The sequence below is a fragment of the Barbus barbus genome (assembly GCF_936440315.1).
Source record: "Barbus barbus genome assembly, chromosome: 24".
NCBI lineage: Eukaryota > Metazoa > Chordata > Actinopteri > Cypriniformes > Cyprinidae > Barbus > Barbus barbus.
Genome location: NC_136752.1, coordinates 18,337,012 through 18,357,497, shown reverse-complemented (window position 1 = coordinate 18,357,497; position 20,486 = coordinate 18,337,012). Strand labels below are relative to the sequence as shown.

Genomic DNA, 20,486 nt, shown 5'->3' with positions numbered 1-20,486 from the left:
TCTGATTATATAATGCCTTTATCATTCCTTGTGTTTACTGCGATGCAATATTAATAAAGCAATTCTATACAGGCATTTTAGAGGTGCTTCACTGTATCCTAATCGAGAGTCCAGAATCTCTGAACATCATCCGGAAGGCCCACATCAAATCCATTATTTCTCTGCTGTACAAGCATGGACGCAACCACAAGGTCAGCATTTGCTGTCTCTACACACACACACACACACACACACACACACACACACACACAGATACACACACACACACGCAAACACAGATGAGTGTGGAATATAAAGCATGTTGCTGACCATCTAGAGCCTTAAGATGGAAACTAATACCTGCCACCCTGAATACTATAAATATTATATGAAGAGCTGAAAATGCAGTTTTTTCTAGTTCTGTATATAAACCCTCATATCTACCTTCCACTTGGTGTAAATCTGTATATTTCTATTATGGGGAGATATAAACTACCATTCGAAACTAAGATTATTTTTATGTTTTATGTTTCTTATGCTCACCAGAGGTGCCTTTATTTTATCAAAAATACAGTAAAACTGTTTTCTGTTTTAATATATTTTAAATCTTAATTCTTTCTGTGGTGGCAAAGCAACCAGCAGCCTTTACTCCAGTCATCAATGTCCCAAGATCCCTTAGAAATCATTCCAGAAAAATAATTTTTTGTAACATTATAAATGTCTTTACCTTTTGATCAATTGAATTTTCCTGTCCTCAAACATTTGAAAGGTAGTCTAACTTCATACGATTAAAAATTTGCTTATACTTCACAAGGGTTTTAGGTAGTATGACCATTCCTCCTCTTCTTCCTGGATATGTCCATGATGGAATTTCTAAACTGCCTAAAATGACTTTGGCTTAGTTTTCCTATTTTTTCAGAAAAACAAAGTCAGATCCCGGACATTTTAGGCAGTTTTGAAATCCAATGCCAGGACATGTCTGGGAAAAAGAGGACACATGGTGTCACTCTAGTTTTAGTGGTGCAAACATTCAGACATTTTAACAAGGGGCAGGTGTCTACTGGTGTAGACCCTTGCTACTTGACTTGAGAATTCCTCTGTCTTATAAAATGTGGGTCACGTAAACTCGTAAATACATTCTAGGACCTGCACACAGCATGTTATGCTAGCAAACACTCTCAACTATGCACTTGAGAATATGCAGGCATAAGACTATAAATTTGTACGTAGGTAAAATGTGTGGTATAAAATGAGTTTAAAGCAATAAAACAACTGCATTGTTAAAATGTCTTCCATACTCCCTTGCAGATTCTCGATGTTCTCTGTTCCCTGTGTGTTTGCAATGGTGTGGCTGTGAGAGCCAATCAGAACTTCATCTGTGACCACCTGCTTCCCAGGAGAGACCTGCTGCTCCAGACACGATTGGTCAATGATGTCCAAAGGTAGACAAACCACACACACACACAAACACACACAATTTTCTTAATCAGAATGTTTGTTTTTCAATTAAAATACACTACTGTTCAAAAGTTTGGGGTCGGTAAGTTGCTTGTGAAAAAAATCTCTTATGCTAACCAAGGTAGCATTTATTTGATTAAAAACGTACAGTGAAAACAATAATGTTGTGAAATATTATTACAATAATAGACAAAGAAACACTAACAAAGAAAATAGTGTCAAGTTTGATTTCATGCATTGCAGACTCGAAAACTAAAAGTATTTGCCAACAGAGTACAGAGTTTTTGCTTTTATAGATGTTTGCACTACATATTTTTACTAGACCACATTTAAAAAAATACAAATATAATTAAGAAAATAACATTTTTCTGTGAACCTGACAGTCATTGTCAACCCACAAACCTTCTCAATGGAATTTTTATGTGCTAACTTTGCTAATAATTGTATGCATTTATTTTAAGAATTAATTGAATGTATTTTTTCTGTAATTCCATGTGATCTCTGTGTTTATTTACAGTATGAGACCCAACATCTTCCTGGGCATGAGTGAGGGCTCGGCACAGTATAAGAAATGGTACTTTGAGCTGATCATCGATCAAGTAGACCACTATGTGACAAGTGAGCCCACCCACCTTCGTGTTGGCTGGGCCACCACCAAAGGCTACGCCCCCTATCCTGGGGGTGGAGAGGGCTGGGGAGGAAATGGTGTGGGTGACGATCTTTACTCCTATGGTTTTGATGGGCTTCATCTCTGGTCAGGTACTTTTAAGGCTGCTTTACCCATGTTCCTCACTGCCGGATCTAATATGACATTATGAAAAATGCATATATGAACATGACTTTATCTGAATCATTTCTGATACTCTTAATTGACAGTAGTATTCACAAAAATCTACTAAATTGTTATTCTCTCCACGTCTGATAGGGCGAATCCCACGGGCCGTGGCCTCTATTAACCAGCACTTACTGAATTCAGATGATGTTGTGAGCTGCTGTCTGGATCTTGGAGCCCCTAGCATGTCTTTCCGAATTAACGGTCAGCCCGTTCAAGGCATGTTTGAAGACTTCAACGTAGATGGCTTCTTCTTTCCCGTCGTCAGTTTCTCTGCAGGGGTCAAGTGAGTTTCTCTAATATAAAGTACCCTGCACTGAGTAAGAGTTTTACATATATAGCAAGAAGGAATATGGTTAGATTTAGCATACAAATATTTTGCTTTTAATGAAGACAGCATCCTGTAGCAATCATTCAACATGTTTTTCTACAGTTTTTACTTTGAGTGTAGCACTTCTGCAGTGATTGTACAGGAGTTGTACTATGTGACAAATGAACCCTTTCTTCTTTTGCGCTGTATCCGCCCTAAAGCACTTTATGTTCAATCAACAGAGACAGACCATTACTCACTTGACTTCTCAACCAACTCCAAACAAATTAAGTAGCACCAAGACATTTTTTGGACAACCCAGTGTTGCTATTAGGATTAATCAAGTAATTGATCATGAGTTTTAATGCCTTCTTCATGTTTTTTTTTCCTCAAGGGTCCGTTTCTTGTTAGGTGGACGCCATGGAGACTTTAAGTTCCTCCCTCCAGCAGGCTATGCACCATGTTATGAAGCCCTGCTCCCTAAAGAAAAGATGCGTGTGGAGCCTGTGAAGGAGTATAAAAGAGACCTGGAGGGAGTGAGAGATCTGCTGGGTACCACAGAGTTCCTGTCCCAGGCTTCCTTCATTCCTGTTCCTGTTGACACCAGCCAGGTGAGATGATATCAGTAACTGAGTAATTCACCGTGTTTTTACACTCTATTCTACCTGTTCTCAAGTTCTGCCATGGTAGCATAATTAATCCAAGATTAATCAAAGATTGCGATATGGCTATGGTATACAGCTGTACTATAAAATAATAATATTTATAATTATTATTTGTAATTAATAACATCAACAACAATAATATAATTATTAATAATAATTCTTATTATTATTACAATAATAATTTGTATACTGAAAAATATTATTTCTTATTTTGTTTACCATTTTTATATCATAATAATAATTCTTGTTATTATTGATACTGCTATTATTAAAAACTTGTTTTTTATTTTACAATGAAATATTACAAAAGTAATAATTCTTATATTGCCATGGCAGCATAATTAATCCAAGATTAATCAAAGATTGTGATATGTCTACAGTATACAGCTGTAGTATACAGCTATAAAAGAATAATATTTATAATTATTTATAATTATATATGCTTATTTATAATTATATAAATTATTATTATATATATATATTATTTATAAAAATAATAATATGTAAAAATATTATTTATACTTAATTATTATTAGTTTATAGTGAAAATATTTTTTATTATTTTAAACATTTTTAATAATAATAATATTTTTTGTTATTATTGTTACTACTATTTAAAAAAAATTTTTACAATGAAACATTACAAAAGTAATGATTCTTACGTTGTTTATTATTTTTTAATAATTATTTTTCAGTTATTTGATTTATGCTGTTCAAATGTTAAATGACATATGATGCTTTGCATTTGTTGTTCCTTTTTTTTGTTGTCTTGTGATCCAGATTGTCCTGCCTCCACATCTTGAAAATGTGCGGGACAAGTTAGCTGAGAACATCCATGAACTCTGGGGCATGAACAAAATAGAACTTGGCTGGATGTATGGCAAGGTAGGAAAACATTTAAGGGGACACTATAAAAATACTAATCAGCATGAACAGAATTTCTCAGCAGAAACACGATCATCTCTGTATGAAACAAGCACTGATATCAGGATAATTTCTGCTGTGTGACTTTAACTACTGGAGGAACCCAGAGGAGGATAATTGAAAATGTCAACCTGAATTGAGAGTCCTTGGCTGCAGCTTAAATGAATATTTAAGCATGCCAAGCAGCAACACAGCAGATGGTGATGCAGATCTCATTTTCAGGTAGTAAGGGCAAAAGGAAACTACTTTGATCCGGTTTTATGCCTTCCACTGATCGCTGCATGAGAGCAACTCCAGAAACTGCCAAGCACAATGGAAAAGCACTCTGATGACAGAGCTTTGCAATTTTTAGCGTTATAAAACATTATCCGTTAAAACAAAAGCACAAATAGCAGCACCTCAGTTTTTAAAAGGAGCCTACTGCTTGATACACAAGCACCAAACGATTAACTAAACAAACAGTTTAAAGGTAATTTCACACCCAGCCCGAAATTAAATGCGACCTCACGTTAGGCTATGTCAACCACGTTTACACACTGCCTCTGAAACTTTTGTCCATCATAAAAAATAAAAAAATCAGATCAGGTTCGAGTTTCTGCGTTTTTGCATCCATAGCATGCATTGTGATAGGAAAGGATGAGGAATATGAAAAATCGTAAAAATGCACGCAAAAATTTCAGACTCAGTGTGCAATGACCTTAACTGTTAACAAACAGTTTAAGTAGGCTAAATAAGCCAAAGCAAAATATGAAATAACTTTAACTTAAGTAAATATACACATGTCGCAGAGGTGCCAGATTTATGTCCTTGTGCATATTTATCGCAACTTACGAAGTTTAACTCATTTTTTTCAGTGACAATTGAGAATTGTTTCCAGGTGTCTGCCTTGCCTTGCCTTGCTTTTCTTTTGTCAAGTAAACAGCCGCATTCATTTTCTTCTCAACGTAATGTGTTGACTCCATTTCTATTACACACCAAATCCCCCCATTCCCTGCGGGTCTCCCGCAAAATTTTCTGACCGCCCACTCCCGCCCGCAGCAAAGGTAAAACCACCCGCTCCCGCGAGATTTACGTTGGGTGGGTCCCGCGGGAGCCCGAACCCAATGCAGCCCTCTACTTTGCAGTATCACAGTACTGTATTAAGACAACCTTAATGAGCAGCATGCTGTCAAAGACCTTGCCAGAAAAATGAATTATTATTTATTAAGAAGAAATATTTCAGAGACCCAGCTGGTCTCTGATTAATCAGATTTTAATAAGACTTAGCTGGCTCAAGGTGGCATTGTTGTGAGCATGTGGGGTTACAGGACAAGATCAGCTTGGCAAGCAAAACTCTACTTTCATTCTGCCACCATTATTCAATCCTAAACGCTTTAGCCTTCTCTCTCTCGCATCACATCAATCTAAAGAGCTTTATGGGTCATGAATTAAAGAGCGGTATTAGCTTCGGAGTGTTTGACAAATCATACCACTGCTCTTGCTGATTCATTCCTGTCAATGCACTGATTAATTATTTCACTTGCTAATTAATCAAATAACTGTTCAGAAATAGTTCTAAGTAGAAATGCTTAAAGGAAGAAACAGTTAAAGGAAAATGTACTTTTTAAAATGTAATTTGAAAAGCATGCTTATATGTGGATTTGGTGCACAAGAAACATTTCTTATTAATGTCAATGCTAAAAACAGTCGTGCTGCTTTATATTTTTGTTTAAATTGTGATACTTTTTTTTCAGGATTCTTAGAGAGTTTAGAAGAACAGCATTTATTCAAAATAGAAATCTTTGAGAAAACATAAACGTCTTTGCTGTCAACTTCGATCAGTTTAATGCATCATTGCCGATTAAAAGTATTCTTTTGATTTTTAAAAACACCTTACTTCTGTTCTTCCAACTTTTGAATGGTAGTGTACTGTATATCAGACATCAACTTGTGTAAAAAGTTGGAATCAGAAGTACAGAATAATAATATTAAAGATTACATATCTGTGAATGTTTTTACTTCTAGATTTTTTTTTTACTTCTGTAGAATTTATTGCAGTTTGTTATTTAGTTTACACTGCTTTACAGATGACTTGATAATATTTGCTATTTTTCAGGTCCGAGATGACAACAAGAGACAGCACCCTTGTCTTGTTGACTTCTCTAAACTGCCAGAAACAGAAAAGAATTATAACCTGCAAATGTCAGCTGAAACTTTGAAGTGAGTATTACCGCAATGACTTGCATATAAAAGGCTGTAGATAAGGTGATTTATTATTAAAATGCTTATGGCAATTAAACATACAGGTGCATCTCAGAAAATAAGAATATGGTGAAAAAGTTATTTTTTTCCTTGCAACTTATTTCAAAAAGTGAAACTTTCATATATTTTAGATTCATTACATGTAAAGTAAAACACTTCAAAAGTTTTTTTGTTTTAATTTTGATGATTAGAGCTCACAGCTAATGAAAGTCAAAAATCAGTATCTCAAAATATTAGAATATTTACATTTGAGTTTCAATTAATGACCATCCATAAAGTATAAATTCTGGGTATCTCTTGTTCTTTGAAACCACAATAATGGGGAACACTGCTGACTTGGCAATGGTCCAGAAGACGATCATTGACACCCTCCACATAGAGGGTAAGTCACAGAGGGTCATTACTTAAAGGGGTGGCTCTTCAAGGAGTGCTGTATCAAAGCATATTAAATGCAAAGTTGACTGGAAGGAAGAAATTGGGTACGAAAATGTGCACAAGCAACAGGGATGACCGCAAGCTTGAGAATACTGTCAAGCAAAGCTGATTCAAACACTTGGGAGAGCTTCACAAGGAGTGAACTGAAGCTGGAGTCAGTGCATCAAGAGTCACCACACTCAGACGTCTTCAGGAAAAGGGCTACCAAGCCACTTCTGAAACAGAAACATCATCAGAAGCATCTTACCTGGGTTGTGGAGAAAAAGAACTGGACTGTTGCTCAGTGGTCCAAAGTCCTCTTTTCAGATAAAAGTAAATTTTGCTAAATCAAGGTCTGGAGTCTGGAGTCTGGAGGAAGACTGGAGAGGCACAGAATCCAAGCTGCTTCAAGTCCAGTGTGAAGTTTCTGAAGTCAGTGATGATTTGGGGTACTGTGACATCTGCTGGTGTTGGTCCATTGTGTTTTATCAAGTCCAAAGTCAATGCAGCCGTCTACCAGGAGATTTTAGAGCACTTTATGCTTCCATTTGCTGACAAGCTTTATGGAGATGCTGATTTTCTTTTCCAGCAGGACTTTAAGCACCTGCCCACAGTGCCAAAACCACTTCCAAGTGCTTTGCTGACCATGATATTATTGTGCTTGATTGGCCAGCCAACATGCCTGACTTGAAGCCCATATGGAATCTATGGGATATTTTCAAGAGAAAGATGAGAAATATCTTCCATACCACACCTCACTGATGCTGGAATTTGTGCTAAAGGAGCCCCGACCAAGTATTGAGTGCATAAATTAACATACTTTAAAGAACTTGAACTTTTCTGTTTTGCAAATCCTGTTTTTGATTGATCTTAGGAAATATTCTAATATTTTGAGATATTGGATTTTTGACTTTCATGAGCTGTAAACTCTAATCATCAAAGTTAAAACAAAACACTTTTTAAATGTTTTACTTTACATGTAATGAATGTAATATATGATATATGAAAAGTTTATATGAAAGTTTCACTTTGATATATGAAAGTTTCACTTTGAAATAAGTTACAAGAAAAAATTAACTTTTTCACGATATTCAAATTTTTTGAGATGCACCTGTATGTCAGTAAATATTGATAAGATGTGGCTGCAAAATTCATTTCATCCCAATAGACCGTCTAGACTTGGCAGTATTTAGAATGAAACACAATAACCAGCTCAATGAGGTGTTGAACAGATTCATTTCTTTTGATAAATATTGTAATGCGTTACTTGTCTTTGACGCTTTGATTTGCCTCTTTCATAAAATACTGGCCAGATTGATTTGCTGGTCATTTCCTCAGTTTTCTAAAAGTTATTCTCTTTCAGGACCCTACTTGCTTTGGGATGCCATGTTGCACAAGTCAATATAAATGCTGAAGACGACCTGAAAAAAATGAAACTCCCCAAGAAGTAAAACCAATACACATATTGAACACCAAAACAAAAATGTTTCTGTTTTAAAAATGTTTGGCCTTTTCTATCCTAATTCTTTTCTCATTTATATCCTCCTTATTAAAGCTACATGATGGCAAATGGTTATAAACCTACACCACTGGACCTTTCTGATGTGAAACTGACACCTGGTCAAGAGGTTCTAGTTGATAAACTGGCTGAAAATGCTCATAATGTTTGGGCCAAAGATCGCATTAAACAAGGATGGACCTATGGTATTCAGCAGGTAACTATAGCCTGTTCAATATTCATTAGATATGACATTGGATTTGTTTGTTTCCCTGAAGCGCATTGACAAACCTATTAAGAATTATAGTAAAAACAGGAAAATGAACGCCCTTACCTTTTTCCATAAAGTTTATTAAGTGTAACATCATCTCTTTTGCATTTTATTCGAAGGATTTGAAAAACCGTCGTAATTCACGGCTGGTGCCATATGCTTTATTGGACGAACGTACAAAGAAATCAAACAGAGACAGTCTTCGAGAGGCCATCCGTACCCTGGTTGGGTATGGATATTTCATAGACCCACCTGATCAGGAGAGTGAGTTTTAATGGTTTTACTCTACACTTAGTGACTATATATAAAGAGTATATACAGTGTGTGCAGAAAAAACTTACTGCCAAATTCTGGAAGATAAATTCTTCAAACAGTGGTACAAGAGGATGTGATGCTGGTCCTTCAAGGGTCACTCTCAACTTATCTGTCCATAAATCCTATGCAAAATTAGTCTTCGTTTATTTCACAACACTTCAGCATGTTATTCCTATTAAGTGAGGGCCATTTTAAAGAATTTTCTGCCCAAGCAAAGTCTCTGAGAACCTGACACATTGCACTTGTGGAGACTGCAGGAAGGTTGCAGTTCTGGAAAATGATGGTGCTGGAGACTAAATGGTTCCTGAAGGTTTCAGACCTAATTCTTCACATTAATTCTTAATTCTTTTGCAGTTAACATGTCTTTTCTTCTCCACCTGTTTTTTTCTGACCGTGCTGACCCAATGGTCATGCCTTAACTTTGCCTATTCTATTATTGCATTAGTATTGCATCCTTCTCATGGGCCTTTAATATATTTTTACTTTTATTATTGAGTTCAATCTCTTTTTTGGCTCATTTTATCTGTAAAATAAAACCTGCCTAATAGTTCTGCACACCTGAAATAAGGAGTTTTTGACTTTCAGCCTTCATGGTCAATTATATATCACTTATAAATGATTAAATACAAAATCAATAGTAGTTATTAAGATTGATGTGGTTTGGAATTGGTAAAATGTTCTTGGAAAAAACAATATGACCAGAATATCAACTTGCCTAATAATTCTGCACACACTGTATATATATATGTGTATATATATACAAACCCGATTCCAAAAAAGTTGGGACACTGTACAAATTACGAATAAAAAAGGAATGCAATAATTTACAAATATCATAAACTTATATTTTATTCACAATAGAATATAGATAACATATCAAATGTTGAAAGTGAAACATTTTGAAATGTCATGCCAAATATTGGCTAATTTTGGATTTCATGAGAGCTACACATTCCAAAAACGTTGGGACAGGTAGCAATAAGAGGCCAGAAAAGTTAAATGTACATATAAGGAACAGCTGGAGGACCAATTTGCAACTTATTAGGTCAATTGGCAACATGATTGGGTATAAAAAGAGCCTCTCAGAGGTCAGTGTCTCTCAGAAGTCAAGATGGCAAGAGGATCACCAATTCCCCCAATGCTGCGGCGAAAAATAGTTCAGCAATATCAGAAAGGAGTTTCTCAGAGAAAAATTGCAAAGAGTTTGAAGTTATCATCATCTACAGTGCATAATATCATCCAAAGATTCAGAGAATCTGGAACGATCTCTGTGCGTAAGGGTCAAGGCCGGAAAACCATACTGGATGCCCGTGATCTTCGGGCCCTTAGACGGCACTGCATCACATACAGGAATGCTACTGTAAAGGAAATCACAACATGGGCTCAGGAATACTTCCAGAAAACATTGTCGGTGAACACAATCCACCGTGCCATTCGCCGTTGCCGGCTAAAACTCTATAGGTCAAAAAAGAAGCCATATCTAAACCTGATCCAGAAGCGCAGGCGTTTTCTCTGGGCCAAGGCTTATTTAAAATGGACTGTGGCAAAGTGGAAAACTGTTCTGTGGTCAGACCAATCAAAATTTGAAGTTCTTTTTGGAAAATTGGGAAGCCATGTCATCCGGACTAAAGAGGACAAGGACAACCCAAGTTGTTATCAGCGCTCACTTCAGAAACCTGCATCTCTGATGGTATGGGCTTGCATGAGTGCGTGTGGCATGGGCAGCTTACACATCTGGAAAGGCACCATCAACGCTGAAAGGTATATCCAAGTTCTAGAACAACATATGCTCCCATCCAGACGTCGTCTCTTTCAGGGAAGACCTTGCATTTTCCAACATGACAATGCCAGACCACATACTGCATCAATTACAACATCATGGCTGCGTAGAAGGAGGATCCGGGTACTGAAATGGCCAGCCTGCAGTCCAGATCTTTCACCCATAGAAAACATTTGGCGCATCAAAGAGGAAGACAGTTGAGCAACTAGAAGCCTGTATTAGACAAGAATGGGACAACATTCCTATTCCTAAACTTGAGCAACTTGTCTCCTCAGTCCCTAGACGTTTGCAGACTGTTATAAAAAGAAGAGGGGATGCCACACAGTGGAAAACATGGCCTTGTCCCAACTTTTTTGAGATGTGTTGATGCCATGAAATTTAAAATAAACTTATTTTTCCCTTAAAATTATACATTTTCTCAGTTTAAACAATTGATATGTCATCTATGTTGTATTCTGAATAAAATATAGAAATTTGAAATTTCCACATCATTGCATTCTGTTTTTATTCACAATTTGTACAGTGTCCCAACTTTTTTGGAATCGGGTTTGTATGTATATATATAGAGAGAGAGAGAGAGAGAGAGACTATGTTAATTGTTCATACGTTTCCCTTTCCTAAGATTTCACTCATTTTTCCATTCTGTAGCTGCTCACGTAGAGAAGGAGGGCATTGAATCCATCCGTCTCTTCCGTGTGGAGAAGACCTACGCGGTGAAGACAGGAAAGTGGTATTTTGAGTTTGAGGCACTCACTGGAGGTGACATGCGGGTGGGCTGGGCACGCCCCGGATGCAGACCTCATCTGGAACTGGGACTAGATGACCAGTCCTTCGTTTTTGATGGCTATAGGGTGATTATCTGATTCTGTCACATTGGTCTGTTTTATTTTTGTTTTATGCTGGTACAAGGTACAAGGTATTTTTAGTCAGTAAATACGTTCAAAATGTATAGAACAAAACAGAAGTATATTCCGATAAATTTAAATGCAGTAAGATTTTACATTCTATCACAAGATTTCCTAATAATGTTTGCTAATTTTATATAAATTGATAAGCGATGATACATGATTTAATTGGTTTTGTTCTAATCTAAAAATCGCTCCCAGGGTCGCCGGGTTCATATGGGCAGTCATTTCTTTGGGAGGACATGGAATAAAGGAGATGTGGTGGGCTGCATGATCAACATGGAGGACAAATCCATGATATTCACCCTGAATGGAGAGATCATAATCACCAACAAGGGATCTGAGCTCTGCTTTACTGACTTTGAAACTGAAGATGGTAAACAGACAATGAATATGATAAACACAAAGCATATGTAAAATATTGTATATAGGCAAATCACATATTATCAGAATGAAAGGAACAGGGCATACATTTTTTTATTGAAGTACATGGTCATCAAATTTCAGAGCAAAATTTTTGTTCAAGCATAAATCAAAAATACGCAAAAAATACTGGGTCATACAGCTCATTTTTATTCAAGCATGTATTGAACATATTGATATGTTCAATACATGAACATATCAATATGTTCTTAGCCTGTTCTTAGCCTGTAAACACTGACCATTGTCACCATAGGATTCATCCCAGTGTGCAGCCTGGGTCTTTCCCAAATTGGCCGGATGAATTTAGGAAAAGATGCTAGTACTTTTAAGTACTACACTATGTGTGGCCTTCAGGAGGGCTTTGAACCCTTTGCTGTGAACATGAATCGAGAGGTCACCATGTGGTTCAGCAAACGCCTGCCTACATTTGTTAATGTACCAGAGGACCACCCCCATATTGAGGTACATATGGATGTTTTGAATTATATCCTTTTACTCTTTTGGAAAATAAAGGGGTTGATTCTTTAAACTGCATCCCTTTTTTGTATTTAGGTTACTAGAATTGATGGGACTGTGGACACACCTCCATGTCTAAAGGTGACACACAAGACATATGGGACCCAGACCAGCAATGATGACATGGTCTGTTGTCGTCTAAGCATGCCTGTTGAGTTCCACTCTGGTTCTCGGAAGATCACTGATATCAATGAGGTGATCGCTGAGGACCAAAGAGCCAAGAAGGATGATGGAGGCAAGATTGATTATGGCAGCATTACAAAGGTAAACAAACTGTAACTCTTAATACTTGACCTTGTTAATGCTAACCAATGTTTACTTGTACATTGAGAATAATAAAAGAACCTTATTGTTGTACTCATTTTATTCTTAAGTACTTCTACTCTGTGAGAGTGTTTGCTGGACAAGATCCATCATCCGTTTGGGTGGGTTGGGTGACACCAGACTACCACTACTACAGCAAACACTTCAGCCTCAGCACAGTTCGCACCGTCACTGTAACGCTGGGAGACGAGCGAGGACGTGTTCATGAGAGGTCAAAAGACTGGTTCACAAAGAATCCCTACTATTTCAGACTACTGTTGTTTTCACAGAGCTTTTTTCACTCTACTCCAACATATATCCCAGACATATTGGAAATTTCTCTTCATTGAATCTTGTTGTCTTTTTGTCATCTCTTCAAATCAGTGTGAGGAGGAGTAATTGTTACATGGTCTGCGCTGGGGATGTTGTCAGCGGTTCCACAGGCCGTAGTAACACTGACCTGGAGATTGGCTGCTCCATAGATCTGGCCTCAGGCCTGGTCTCATTCACTGCCAATGGTAGAGATCTGCCGACTGCATACCAGGTAATCTCAACTCCTAACCTTTAACAAAATAGGACACAACAACATTTCTAGACGTAAATAACATCCAGGGCTTAGCCTGTTAGTACTGTATCATAATGTAAAGCTTACTACAATTCAGTTCATAGTTTCAGAATTTTTATTTTTTTCCCCTTATTACTTTTTATTGCATTTTAACAATACACATGTACATATACGTTTCCATGCAACAGAGAAAACACATACAAAAAAAAGGAAACAGAAAAGGAAAAGAAAAAAGCTTCTCAGTATTTTACATTAATATACAATATCACCTCTTTTTTTAGTCTTCTATCAACACATTTCCAATTCCACCACATTTTAAAAACAATTTGAAAGGTCCCCAAACTCCATCAAAAAATATGAATTTATCTTTTCCATTAACATATTTGTTACCATTTCTTTCAGCCATCGTCCTATATTTGGTGCATATATACTTTTCCAGTTTAAAGAAATAAGCCGTTTCGCTTGAAGAATACATATATTTATAAATATATACTCTGTCTTTTTTAACTTGATCTCCTCGGGGAATAAATGAAATAAAAAGATTAAAGGTGACAGTGGTATGTTAACATCAAGAAACGTTTCTATTATTCCTTTCACATCTTTCCAAAAATTCCCAACTTCTTCACACTCCCATATACAGTGATATAGCGTTCATTTAAAGTCGCTGCATCTTAAGCAAGTATCTGGGATATTTTCATTATATTTATGCAATACAAATGGAGTTATATAAATCCTCATCAACCATTTATATTGTAGCAGTTTCAGTTGCGTGTTCATTGTTAGTGATTGAGCTTCCTTGCATGCTTCCATCCAGTCCTCCATCTGAATATCGTCCTTAAGAGCCGATCTTCAAACCTCCAATTTATAGTTTGAAGAGTCCTTTGATCCTGACACCAGCATATTATATAATGAAGAAATTAAACCTTTACTAAAACAATTTCTTGTCACTTCTTTTTCCAAAATAGACAATGGTGGCATATCGAGGGAATTATTTTGTGATTTGAGGATAACATTTCTTATTTGTAAATACTTAAAGAAATGTTTTGTAGGAATATTGTATGTATTAACTATTTCCTCAAATGACATAAGAGTATTGTTAACATATAGATCTGCTATCTTTCGAATGCCCTTGTCCAAATCTTGAAACCTGCGTCTAATCTGCCTGGTTAAAATTTTTCATTGCCACAAATGGGACTAAAACGAGATAAAGGGTAGAAGGCACCTAGATATTTTTTCACATCAAACCATATGGCAATCATATTTATAACTATAGGATTGGAAACATTTTTTTTTAAGATCTTTCAATTCTGAGGAATATAAACACAAATTTAAAGGCAGGCCAGAATTAATGGCAGCCAATTCCATATCCACCCAAGACGGGCAGTCCTGAGATAAAAAAATAAAACATAATTGTTCTAAGTTGCACAGCCCAATAATACCAATGAAAATTAGGACACTGTAGACCTCCTCTATCATATGGCAAATATAGAAGTGTCAGACGGAGTCTGGAACAGCTGTTATTCCAAATTAATTTAGTGAACATTTTTTTAAGTCGTTGAACTAGATGTTTAGGGGGAGGCAGAGGAATGTTCTGAAATAAATATAAACATTTTGCTAAAATATTCATTTTTAAAATATTTATTCGACCAATTAAAGATATTGATAAGGGCATCCATCTTTCTATAGAGCTACTGACATTTTCAAGAAATGTCCAATCTTAATGCCTGTTAATTCCACGCTGTTTTACTGCTATTGCAAAAGGATCGATGGAGATGGCAAAAAGAAGAGGAGAAAGGGGAGAACCTTGCCTACACATTTCTTGATACGCTAAATGGTTTTGAAACAGTATTATTTGTCAACACTTCTGCTGTAGAACTATTATAAAGTAATCTAACCCACCTACAGTGCCTTTCACCAAAACCAAATCTGACCAATAAATCAAACAAATAAGACCATTCAACCCAATCGAAAGCCTTTTCTGCGTCCAATGATAGTAGAGCAGTATCTCGTTCATCCCTCTGTTCATAAAGAATATTTAGGACTCTTCTAACATTGTGAAATCCTTGCCTTCTTAGCCATAACTTTACTTAATATTTTTGTGTCTGAATTTAACAAGCTAATTGGCTGCATATTTTCACACATTGTGTTAGTTTTTCCTGGTTTTGGTAATAATGTAATTAAAGCTCCTCTCATTGATGCAGGCAAAATATCTTGATGATACGCCCCTACTATCATTTCCATAAAAGGAGTTAGCGACTTTTCTTTAAATGTTTTATAGATTTCTATAGGAAGTCCATCTGGGCCCGCAGCTTTTCCTGATTTCATAGAGTCAATGGCTTCTCCAATTTCTTGTAATGTTAGGTCTTCATCTAATTTGTTATTTTCTTCAATTGAAATCTTGAGGTATATTTAGACTAAAAATTGCATCTGGATATCTACATATAGTGAGCACTCTGAGCTATAGAGTTTTTCATAATAAATTCTAAATGTTTCATTGAGCTCTACTGGGTCAACTATATTTCCAGTTGAACTCTCAATTATTGTGATAGTACGCTCCGTTTGTTGTAGTCGAATTTGCCAAGCAAGTAACCGTCCTGTTTTATCTCCATATTCATAAAAATTTGGTTTCAACGTTAAAACTTTTGAAGCTGCTTTACTTGCTGACAATTCATTATATTGAGACCTGAGTAATAATAATTTCTCTTTTGCTTCCACAATATCAGTAGTTTTCTGGAAAATATTATTTTCTAATTTTTTTATTCAATCTTCTAGTTGTTTCATTTCTTGTCTAGACTTCCTATCTTTTGAACTGCAAAACCAAATTATATGTCCTCGAATAAAAGCTTTGAATGTCTCCCATCTAATACAAGCAGATGTTTCAGATTTATTAATTTAAAAAAAAACAAATCAATTTGTTTGCCCACATATTCTACAAACTCTGGGTCATGAAGCCATCCTATCTGAAAACGCCATTTAGGGGGATTTTTTATTAATTTTGTAGTTTTGTATGATAAAGATACCGCTGCATGGTCAGAGATGACTATACTGTAATAACTACAATCCGTTGTATTGTTAAGCAATTGTGCAGAAATTAGGTAATAATCAATACGTGAGTATGTTTGATGCATACCAGAATATCAGGAATATGATATCGCTACAGGATTAAGATCCCTCCAAACATATAATAAATTAAGATCTTTCATAAATTCCTGTATCACCTTCCTGACTTTAGTATGTGTTTGATCAATCCCTGTTGAACGATCTTTAGTAGGATCTAACACACAATTCATAGCCCCTGCAATAAGATAGTATCCAGGCAAATTATTAACAAAAATAAATCATTAAAAAATGTGGGCTTGTCATCATTTGGACCATAAATGTTAATTAAATGTATCTTTTCTGAAAAAAGTTACATTGTAAGACAATGTATCTTCCTAGTGTATCCTTAGTTACTTTCTGAACATGTATTGGGATTGATTTATGAATTAAAGTCATTACTCCTCTCGCATTAGAAGTGTGACAAGCAGCAAAAACTTGCCCTTGCCATCTCCGACGAATCCTAATCGTCTCACTTTTTATCATGTGAGTTTCCTGAAGAAAAACTATTTGTGCTTGTAATTGTTTGATCCTATCTATTACCTGCTTTATTTTTTTAATACTGCCCAATCCTCTGCAATTCCAGGTTACAAATGTCACATTCCCTGTCTCCACCATGATCTTTTACATTTCCTATTAAGAGGTATTTTGCATTTTACAAACTCAACTATCTTGAATACTGAGAAGCAAAAAATAAAACTATAAACAATCATGAACAAAGAACATTCCACAACAGCCCCGATTTCCCCAGTAGTGTCCATACTACTGCGTTTGACCCCCACCCCATACACTCCGTATATGGCGCTGATTGGTCCACATACCCTTGAGGAACTATCAGGTACTTCTGCGTCTATGTTTATCGTCACAATCCTATTTGTAACATTACTTTCACATATTATATTAAACTCTGAACACACTTTTTCCCATTTCCAGAGAACAATAATACCTGAACATACTTTATTATTTTACAAATTGGTCTCAATTCACTATCGAGTCCCCACAACAAAAGGGATAGTTTATGGTGTATGATCGGAGTTATTTTAAACCTACATTCAGGTTTTTAATAGTCCAGCTGGATTGAGCCCACCTTTATTCTGTGTCTAATTCTTCAATGAAGCTTTCGACCACCGCCGGTGTGTCAAACACCCTTGATTTCTCCTGGTGAGTAAGAAGTAGACGAGCGGGGTATATGATCCTGTGTTTACCGATTCCTCTCTCTCGCAGCTTCTGTCTCACTCCATCATAAGCTCTTTGTTTCTTGTGAACTTCAGCCGAAACATCTGGATGAAAACGAAGAGTGTGTTCCTTGTATGAAATCACCCCCTTAGACCTGGCCACTCTAAGCACCTGTTCTTTTTGTTTGAAGTTTAGGAACTTCATTATTAGTGTTCTTGGTGGTGTACTGGCATCCCGTCTTGTGTTCCGAACATCCTTATTTCGTTGTGGGTCCACTCTATGTGCGTGCTCCAAAACTAACGTTGTGTTCGAGTCCATTTCCAATATTTTTGGAATCCAGGCCTCTAACAACGCACATGCATCGGTCCCTTCTTCTTTTTCCGGCAAACCCACCAGCCTCAGGTTGTTCTGTCTGTTTCTGTTTTCCATGTCGTCAACCTTTTCTGTCAGTTTTTTAACTTGTGATTCAAGGGAGCTTGCACGAGCACCGAGTTGAACGATTTCATCTTCCGCTCCAGAAATGCGTTCCTCGGCCTCCTTCACACGTTCCTTTACCTCTTTGATCGCTGACATAACATCATCGATTTTACTCATAACTTGTTTGTCCATTTCTTTAATGGCTTGTAACACATCTGCATTGCTGGGGATCAACTCGGTTCCTTTAGTAGAGTCGCTGTCATCATCTTCCTCTTTTAGTTTGTCTGCGTAGTCAGAATCCTGCGACATCTCTTGAGCCTCGTTATTCACTTTTTCTTGAGTTCTGTTCTTTTTGGTGCCATTTCGGTTGTTAGACTTTTGTGCATTAAATAAGGGAAGGAAGGAATGGTGACCCGTACTCGGAATTTGTGTTCTACATTTAACCCATCCAAGTGTACACACAGTAGTGAACATACACCCAGAGCAGTGGGCAGCCATTGCTGTGGCGCCCGGGGAGCAGTTGGGGGTTCGGTGCCTTGCTCAAGGGTCTCACCTCAGTCGTGGTATTGAGGGTGGAGAGAGTGTTGGTTATTCACTTCCCCCACCTACAATCCCTGCCGGACCTGAGACTCGAACCCACGACCTTCAGGTTACAAATCCAACTCTCTATCCATTAGGCCACGACTGCCCTTCAATAACAAAGGATGTATCAAAATTTTAAGTGAGCTTGAAGGATTTATATTCAAAATTATAGGAGGGTCGTTAACTCGCGTCTTCTCAGTACCACTCCATAACCGGAAGTCATTTTCAGAATTAATGCTCCTATGGTTTCCTAGAAGAGATAATAAAATAAGTGATAAACTAAAAATGATAACCTAAATATAAAGTGAGTAAATATACCATTATGCTTCTTAGTATAGTGGTGACAAAAGTCTCAAGTTTAAATCCTAGAAAAACTTAAAAATGTTCTTATTAAAATTAGTGCTGTCCAGTGTTGGGCAGTAACTAGTTACTAGTAACTTATTACTGTAATAATATTACTTTTTGCAGTAACTAGCAGTGTAACTAATTACTAATAAGATTTCAGTAATAATAGTACAGTCAGTGTTGGGGGTAACGCATTACAAGTAACGCAAATTACGTAGTAATATTACTTTTTTCAAGTAACTAGTAAAGTAATGCATTACTTTTTAATTTACAAGAAATATCTGAGTTACTTTTTAAGAAAATAACGCCAGTTACTTTTTTCCCATTTATTGACTGAGTGCGTTGAACATGCTGTTACTGTAGTCCTATACTAAATGTGAATGTGCATTAATTCATCCCACTCGCAAAAAACTGATTTAGTATTCATCAAAATGAATTAAAAGAGTTAAATGCAAACTCAGAATTTGACGCAAACCTGGAATAATTCAATGTTAACACAAATGTATCTAATCCCATTTTATTAACCAATTTCTTTGCTGCTGACCTTTGATGATCCATTTCAACCATACTAATAATAAAAATTACTTTAGATAAACTAACAATTGTGCTTCATTGTTTTTTTTATTGCTGAAGAGTGTTGAACCTTCTTCTCCTGCGTTCTACTGTACAGACGTGAATTTACTTTTCCTTCAGCCTGAGGTTTATTCATTACACTTTTTGGTGTGAAAGGGCTTTTACATTTGTTATAATTAGAACTTATTATATTAAAAACAATCAAGCCCTGCTCATACTTAAAAAGTAATGCAAAAGTAGCTAAGTAAAGTAATTAGTTAGTTTTTAGGGAGTAACGCAATATTGTAATGCATTACTTTTAAAAGTAACTTTTCCCGACACTGATTACAGTTACCATCCATAAAACAGCTTAGTTACTTAGTTACTTTGATGCCTCAACCCCCGCTGATTTAAAATCCAACAATCAAATAATTCCTAGATTTATTTTCATAATTTTCTCGCACATGCACAAGACTCGCACATGCATGTGATGTCTCCAGTGCAGCAGGCGAGCTTGGAATATGGAAAAGCTTACATTCAGCAGATAGAAATATTGCATTATATTGATTTTGTCAGGAAAAAAGATTATCTGAACACTGTTGTGTAAATTGTAGCTTTACTTTACTCTGGCATTACATCCGACCCACATCCCTCTGATCAGCATGTGGTACATTATTACTATAATTAAAAACCTTTTTGGAAAATTAAACAGTTACAAACTTATGTGACTTGAAAACAATACATAATGAAATAATTGCATATGGGTAACAGAGACATTACAATTCAAGCTTCAAGCTACACATGACAATTAATGAGATTAATACAACACTTCTCCTTGAATGTCACTATCAATCATTTTGAGTGTTTGTAATAACTTCTGACTGCGATCCAGCGTGGATTTTGGTCAAAGGATGAGGCA

At 36.3% G+C, this 20,486-nt stretch overlaps 1 protein-coding gene across 1 annotated transcript in view; it reads left to right on the top strand.

Annotated features, from left to right (window-relative positions):
• Positions 1-20,486, top strand: part of LOC306843484 (ryanodine receptor 3-like) — a gene marked incomplete at its 5' end in the record, with an annotated part of 110,689 nt that overhangs the window by 47,245 nt on the left and 42,958 nt on the right. Inside the window, 16 exons of the mRNA XM_079375010.1 lie at positions 73-191; positions 1,288-1,421; positions 1,955-2,196; positions 2,363-2,555; positions 2,974-3,190; positions 4,025-4,129; positions 6,264-6,367; positions 8,187-8,270; positions 8,379-8,538; positions 8,712-8,856; positions 11,336-11,538; positions 11,794-11,968; positions 12,269-12,477; positions 12,568-12,795; positions 12,906-13,066; positions 13,219-13,378. Of these exons, the coding sequence (XP_079231136.1) occupies positions 73-191; positions 1,288-1,421; positions 1,955-2,196; positions 2,363-2,555; positions 2,974-3,190; positions 4,025-4,129; positions 6,264-6,367; positions 8,187-8,270; positions 8,379-8,538; positions 8,712-8,856; positions 11,336-11,538; positions 11,794-11,968; positions 12,269-12,477; positions 12,568-12,795; positions 12,906-13,066; positions 13,219-13,378 (2,639 nt within the window). The remainder of the gene's footprint in view (positions 1-72; positions 192-1,287; positions 1,422-1,954; positions 2,197-2,362; positions 2,556-2,973; positions 3,191-4,024; positions 4,130-6,263; positions 6,368-8,186; positions 8,271-8,378; positions 8,539-8,711; positions 8,857-11,335; positions 11,539-11,793; positions 11,969-12,268; positions 12,478-12,567; positions 12,796-12,905; positions 13,067-13,218; positions 13,379-20,486) is intronic.